The sequence below is a fragment of the Protobothrops mucrosquamatus genome, unplaced genomic scaffold, assembly GCF_001527695.2.
Source record: "Protobothrops mucrosquamatus isolate PMUCROS unplaced genomic scaffold, P.Mucros_1.0 scaffold1311, whole genome shotgun sequence".
Classification (NCBI taxonomy): Eukaryota; Metazoa; Chordata; class Lepidosauria; order Squamata; family Viperidae; genus Protobothrops; species Protobothrops mucrosquamatus.
This window is the reverse complement of record NW_015387512.1, coordinates 107767-115809: the sequence shown is the minus strand read 5'-3', so window position 1 is coordinate 115809 and position 8043 is coordinate 107767. Positions and strand designations below refer to the sequence as shown.

The window sequence follows — 8043 nt, the reverse complement described above, 5'->3', positions numbered from 1 at the left end:
TGGCTGTCTAGCTAGCAGGCATCCTGCATCCTTCTTATCCTCTGCAGGTTTATATGGAATGGCTCAGTAAGATCAAATGACAGGGCTGACAGTGATTATTTGCCTTAGGGGAGGGGGCATTGTCAAGGGAAAAACTGCCCCAGGGCACTCAGGAACTGTTGACAAAAGGCAAGAGCTGTTGACAAAAATTTTCAGCTGAATGAAGATCAATTTATCCATGCCCATTAAAGATCCCCTGTCATCTGTAGTACTGTGTCCATTATTATTCAGAGGTATGTTAAACATTCTATAGAAGAAATTATTTCTTTGTTAACATACTCCCTTGTTGCACATAGTCATATAAGTATTGTCCATGAATTCTCATCTTGATTGATGACTAAGGAATGTTGTCAGTGACAGAGATAGAGGATCACCATGAAGCCTTGTCAATCAGCCATGAAGCTGAAATGTCAAACAGCCTGCCTGGGGATGACCAGGACGAGTGCCTTGCCTATCCAGGAGAGCTTTGTCAACACCTCTGTATCAACACTGTGGGGTCCTACAAGTGCTCGTGTTTCCCAAGTTTTACTTTGCAAGATGATGGACTCAGCTGCAATCCAGGTGAGAAAATAAACCCAGGTGAGAAAATGTATGTTGGCCCTAACTATAACAGTTAGGTTAGTGTTCCTTCATTAATGAAGAACCCGTTAGCTTCTAAATATATTCACAATTTAGTGACTTAAATATTGGGTGAACTTTGATCTTCAGCATTTTTTGTTTGTTTGTTTTATTTTTCTTGTTACAAAGATGCTTCAAACATCACAGGCTGAGAATACCTATTTGAGCCCTTTTTCAATAAATCCACCATCCTAAAGAACAAATAATATTGTAAGCCACCCAGAGTTTCTCTGTGGTAAGATTATCCAATAAATTGGATAAATACATAAAAATAAAGGAATACAAATCAGTTGTACTTATCCTCATACGTGTATAAAAGTTTAACAAGGATTTTTCAAAAACCAACTAGATAGTCCACTACAAACATTTAGCATTCTTTCTTATTTTCTAGGGCTTGTTTTTCATTCAAACAGTGTTACATCCTGAATAATTGGACATTCGTAACTATCTCTAGGAGACTGCCAGTGATGTGCAACTGTAACTATCTTGTTTTACTTAGTAGAAACTAATTTAGGAACTAATGAACTTTTATGGTGGATATCTGAGTATTCTACTTAAGCAGCCAAAATGGCTTTATTATTTTGGATCAACCAGATGACAGTCTTCAAGAACATCCCTGTGGAAATAAGAAAATATTTTTCATTGTCAGTTGGTTCATTCCAAATGTTCTTCTTGCAGTCATCTATCAGGTGCAGTCCTACTGAAAGTCCTACTTAAATAACTTTGCAAGACTATTTGTCATGATAACTACATACTGTTTCCAGGATCCAGAGCAATGGGCTCTCTTGCTGGGAAATGGAAATTACCAGCAAACAGCAGCCCTTTTGAGGGTAATGGGGTTCTGACCACTATATCTGGGTAACTAACATGGACTTTAATCCAGCAATTTCTTAAGATCTACTAGTAGACATTGTACTACAGGTAGTTCTCAACTTACAACTAAAATTGGGGCCAGAATTTCCATTGCTAAGCAAGACAGTTGTTAAGTGTCTTGTTTTTATGACCTTTTTTTGCCACGATTGTTAAAAAAATCACTGCAGTTGTTAAATGAATCCAGCTTCCCCCACTGATTTTGCTTATCAGAAGCTGGCGAGCTGGAGAGTTGCAAATGGCAATAAATATATGTCGGTCATAAATACATGCCAGTTGCCAAATGCCCAAATTTTGATCATGTGACCATGGGGATGCTGCTGTAGTCATACATGCAAGGATTAGACATAAGTTACTTTTTTTAGTGCTGTTGCAACTTTGAATGGTTGCTAAATGAATGGTCATATGTTGAGGGCTACTACCTGTATATCTTCCAATTTTAATTCATATTTATAGATATTTCCAATGTTCTAAATGTCTTTATAAAGCTTATCTTTATGAAGTGGAATAAGTAGCTTATTTACTTTTTGCATTTTGAGGCACAAATTATTCCCCTTCTGAGTGTTTCTGATTTTTTTAAAGGAAAAAGAACTGCAGGAAAATTTGTATTTTCAGTTTGTCATGCCTCCTAATATTTATATGTTTTTCTGAATACAAATAGTTTTACAAGCAGCTCCCTGCAATAAATACATATATTTTATAGTGCATGGTATTTTGTACAACTTATGCATAACTTTACATATCTTTTTAAAACTATGTATTTTATATATACTTTAAAAATCAGAGATCTACATTTCAAAAGTTGTAGAAGTGCAAGAGCAAATTATATCTGGTTTATGCTGTAATTTGCAGAATGCAAATTGGGTAGATAAATATTAAAATGAGGACCAAGTATAATTCTCCCCCATCCCTGCTGAAAGCATGGAAATAATCACACTGATAAAAAGTAAAATCCAAAACATGTAAGCATTTCCAGGACAACCATCAGGCTCATATATAAGCTGATAAAAAGTTTAAATTGACAGTTGGAATGTCTTTTTACCTTCTTCTCCCACCTGATAGAGAAATAAGCACAGCATATGTCATGAGATTATTGAATTGTGCATTAGTAATCTCAGCTAAGCCTCATCGTACTGCTTCAGGTGATCCACTAAACATGGAAAGTAAAAAAGGGGAAAAGAAACATGGAAGTGGAAGAACTATATATTTCATGTAGTCTAGGTCTGAAAATGGATTAGTTTACTTTGAGTTTTTTGTTAGTAAATAGCACAAGGAGAAATCAGGTATTAAAAACAATGCTATGGAATGGATCAGAGATTATATTCACACTCAGTCAGGAACCAACAAACTATATTTAAGCTTAGCGTGTTGAGCAGATTCAATCACATGAATATATTGAGCTTAAACACAAACCCTCAAAATTAACCAGGTAGAAATAGTTAAGGGTAAGATAATCTTGACTTGTGCAAATACTGCTGAAAAGTAGAATCTTCTTGAAAACTCTCTGGCCTGTTCAATGCAATGATTTCAATTCTTTTTCCAAAGAGAAGGAAATATAGGAAAGTACTATCTTAAACCTCTGCTTTCCTTCCACTGTTCATAAAGGGTTGGAGTTCATGCATGTAGTCCTTGCTTAACGACTGCCGTGTTTAGTGACCATTCAAAGTTACAGCACTGAAAAAAATGGCTTTGTGTCTTGTCCTCGCACTTATAACCATCACAGCATCTCTGAAGTCATCAGGTGAACATTCAGGTATTTTGCAACCAGCGGGCACTTATGACCATTAGAGCAGGGGTCCCCAACCCCCAATCCATGGACCAGCATTGGGCATGCCAGAAACCAGGCCGTACAAACAAGCGAAGCCCCATCCGTGACATGAAGGCAACATGCTAAACCACGCTACCTCTGGTCTGTGGAAAAACCTCTCTCCACAGAACCGGTCCCTGGTGCCCACATTATAGTACCCCACAATTATACGATTGATTGCCTTTGTGTACTTTGTAGCTGGCTTCTGACAAGCAGAGTCAATGGAGAAGCTGGCAGTAAAAGTGCAAGTCAAGGTCATGTGGTGTCTCCTTCAATGACTATGACACTTATTGACAGAGTTATTGGTCCCAATTGTGGTTATTAAGCAAGCACTACATGTATTCACAATGGTTAGATTACCTTCCTCTGCTTACCTATATGCACCCACTTTCTGATTTTTGCTCCTAGCAATAAGGCAGAAAATGGAATAGTAATCCAATTTTACTGGTAAGATCAAGGCTGCTAGTTTCATGAGCCAGTTAAGATGGAAAGCATTCAGATCTTTAGAAAACTATCTTCTCCACTGAAAGGGCGGCAGTTTTGGGGTGAATTGGAGTGAATCAATGTAAACCTAGTGAACTCATGAAGTAAAGGTAGTCCAATATGATTTCCTTATCCAGAAAACCTTGTGGCTCTTAATTATACCTCAAGCCTTTTTATTTTGAAAAGTTGGTCTAAGGCTAAGCATTTATTTTTTCCCTGCCAACATCAATAAACATTCCCCTTTTTCTACCACTATGCTTTTGTCCTATTTTTGTTTCTTTATATTCTTTTCAGGAAAACTCTAGAAAATATCTGCACAAAACTCATGATTTTTCCTAAGAAAAAATCACATTTTATTTGCAGAATAATTAGCAAGATTTTGGTTCAGTCCAAAATGGACAATCTGTTAGCCATGTGTTGCATCTTGTTTTTACCATTCTATCCCATCTTTATAAATTCATTTGGTTCACATTTTTATCTTTATTCTCAGTCCTCGGTGAGAATAATTTTTTGCTTCTGTTTATTTCAAAATATTTCCACTCATGGAAAATTAAGGAAGAAAACTAAAATGTGTAAAACTGGATTTAATTTACATTGATTTCATCTTAGCCAGTAGCTTTTATTAGAAAATTCAGTTAAATTGGGCAACACTCATTCTAATTACAGAGAACAAATAATGTTAGCTTATTTTTATAAATATATATTTTCCTCATTGGAGTTCTGTTTTTAAATATATAATGTGTGCAGTTCTTAAAATTTGTGCAATAAAGATAAAACCTTTCTGGTGTTATAATTTGAGATCTTTTCATAGATGCTGATGTTTTAAATTTAAATTCAAATCAGGGAGTAAATTGTGCTGAGATGTCAGACTTACATCAAGTTTGTTACCATGGAAAATAACTCAGTTTATACAGTATATACTCTATTGCACTTGTTAGGTTTCTTAAAGGAACAACAATGCAAAAATCTGAAACCTGACATTTAACATTACAGCTCTTCCTCTATTATGATTTAAATGGGCATTTGTCCATTTTTATTAACAGGTACTTACAATGCTAAAAATATTTGGTTACAATGCAAAATTCAGGATAGCACAAAGATTTCATAGTTAAAAATCCATATGTGAAACAATGTGTTGATTCTGTAATACTAATTTCATAGTGGATTAATATTGGCATTTTCTTTTTTCAAATTATATTTATTCACATCCATTTGTGTCTACACAAGTCAAAATTTAACTCTTTAAATATTACTTTAAGTGAAAAATACTTAAATTCCAACTTAATGGTGTTTTTTTTCTTTTTATGGCCCTGTAATCAGCTTAATGGATTTCAGGTGTTCATTTTCTGAAGAGATTGTTTATGTAGCATCAAGTACATAAACAGCAAACAGCAGCCCTTTTGAGGGTTATGGGATTTTGACCCTAGGTAACTAATATGGCCTTTGATCCAGCAATATCTTCTGAAGACAGATCTATTAATAGACATTGCACTACAGGTACTACAGAACAGGAGGTATATGTTTATGTACCATCAAGCGTCAGATCTTAGTGACCACATGAATAGATTTTCTCCATGATATTCATGAATGGACCATGTTTATAGTTTAATCAGATTGCACACCTGTTGGCATTCCTAACTTCAAAGTAATGAATGAATCACCCTAATGAATACCACCTGGGGCATTTGAACTTTTTTTAAAAAAAAAACATTTTTATTTGTTTGTCTTTATCTTAATTTTTTTACTCGAAATGTTCCTGTTAAGGAGTTGTAAGTTAAGGAGTTATATATAATTATGTTCCTCTAACAGGAATGTATGTATGTATGTATGTATGTATGTATCCTGGTTAGAACTCTGACGAAAGCTAAGTTTTTAAATAAATTCTTCAGTCGGTGATCTGTGTTTTAGTTTTTGAATATATGTATGTGTGTGTATAAACCTTTTATAAAATTATATAAGTTTCACACACGCATACACACAGTTTATATATATACTGTATTGTGTTTGTGTGTGTGTGTGTGTATATATATATATATATATACACAAACACAATTTTATTAAAAAAATTAGAACAAAAATTAAAAATGATACAAACTGATATAAACAAGAAATAAAAAAGAAAAAGAAAAAAGAGATATGTAAAAGTGCAAAAAAGAAAGAAGGAAAAATAAAAAGGAAAGAAAAAATACAAAAGAATTGGCTTCTGATCTTCTTTACAGCAGTTATAGGTACAATTATAAATTTATCTCTTTCTCTAATTATATCATGACTGTCTCCTTTCTATAATCTGTCTAATCATTAAAACAGATTTTTTTCTGTTTTATACAAAAAGTCCATAAGGTATTTCCAGCCAGCAGTAAACATATTCTCTTTTTTCTGATCAAAAAAATCAATCATCTTCATCATTCCTTCATCGTAGATGTGACCAATTCTTCTGATCTTTGTGCATATAAAATCTCACTGTAGTTATTCACACAGAGAGAGAGGGAGAGAAAGGGAGGAAGGGAGGGAGGGGGAGGGAGAGGGAGAGGGAGAGAAATTCAGGATTTTTTCCAACTGCTTATTCATCAATACTAAGAGGAAGATTTCTGGTCTCAGTTATATATTTATCTTTCAAAGCCACTGATTCAGTATATGCATTAGAATTCAACGTTCTATAGCTTTTTTACATTTCCACAAAGCATAATAAAATAACCTTTCTTGTTGTTCACATTTCCAACATAAATTTGAAGTCCCTTTATACATTCTAGACAATTTTTCTAGTGACAAATATCAAAGACACTTTCCTTTGCATCTTGTAATGTATCTTATATTTAACTCATATTTTTTCCTTGCCATACAAACTTTTATATATATATATATATATATATATATATNAACACCTAGCTTTCGCCGGCCTCCTGCCGGCTTCGTCAGGGTGACTAGCCATCAGTGGGGTAGCTGTTTTTATAGGAGCGGTGCCTTTTGCACCCGGCTCCTAGATCTCGTGACCGGGCCCCGGTAATCCTCTTGCGTTAAACTCTTAGTCGTTCTTCCGCATACTGCTGCGCTCCTAGCCTTCTCTTTCCCACCCCTTCTCTTTTCTTGCCTAGTTTGCTTGTCAGGGGAGGGGGGAGGAGGAGGTATCCCTCCATGCAGGGCATCGCCTTGCTGTTTGCCACCTCCTTTCCTCTTTCCAGTTACCTGCGATCTCACCTTCTTCTTCTCTTCCTTCTTTCCCATGGTACTATCTAACTCATTCACCACTCGTACTCCCACCACTCTCATCACTCCCTCCTTCTCACCCTCCTCGTGCCCACTCCTCCCCTTTTCATTAACCTTCTCCTGTTGTTTCTCTGGCGTGGGGGTATTCCCTCCTACATGGTTACCTTCCTGCCGTGCACTCCCCCCATTCTCGATCTCCGTATCGCCTTTCCACGATCTTTCCCATTCCCTCCTCTCCTTTCCCTTTCTGGCCTCAGCTCTCCGGTTGGATCTTTCTTCCATGCACATATGGGTGTCGGTTTCCTCCTCCCCCTCTTTCCTCTGGTGGGGGACCATTGGGGGTGTGAAGGTATTCTCTCCCTCACAGCTCCCTGGTCCTGCCCTCCTCTCCTCGCCCTTTCTAACCCCCGTTCCCCTGTTCGATCTTTCCTCCATGTGCACATGAGTGCTGGTCTCTTCCTCCCCACCCTTTCTCAAGCACGAGCGAGTGCTGGTCCCTTCCCCTCCACTCTTTCTCAGGCGCGAGGCTGTTGGGGGTTTGGGGATGTTCCCTCCTGCACGTCCCTCTTTCTGTTGCCTCCCCCCACTCTCGATCTCCATAGCAGGTTCTCCGTTGTTTCCCCAATCCACTTCCCATTCTTTCCTCACTGCTCCCTTCCCCCACGCCAGAGAAACAACAGGAGAAGGTTAATGAAAAGGGGAGGAGTGGGCACGAGGAGGGTGAGAAGGAGGGAGTGATGAGAGTGGTGGGAGTATGAGTGGTGAATGAGTTAGATAGTACCATGGGAAAGAAGGAAGAGAAGAAGAAGGTGAGATCGCAGGCAACTGGAAAGAGGAAAGGAGGTGGCAAACAGCAAGGTGATGCCCTGCATGGAGGGATACCTCCTCCTCCCCCCTCCCCTGACAAGCAAACTAGGCAAGAAAAGAAAAGGGGTGGGAAAGAGAAGGCTAGGAGCGCAGCAGTATGCGGAAGAACGACTAAGAGTTTAACGCAAGAGGATTACCGGGGCCCGGTCACGAGA

The 8043-nt window shown here is 37.5% G+C and overlaps 1 protein-coding gene across 1 annotated transcript in view; it reads left to right on the top strand.

Moving 5' to 3' along the window:
- Positions 1–383: 383 nt before the first annotated feature.
- LOC107292273 (fibulin-2) overlaps positions 384–8043 on the top strand; it is a 41861-nt gene continuing 34201 nt past the window's right edge. The window contains exon 1 of the mRNA XM_015821351.1: positions 384–618. Within this exon, the coding sequence (XP_015676837.1) occupies positions 384–618 (235 nt within the window). The remainder of the gene's footprint in view (positions 619–8043) is intronic.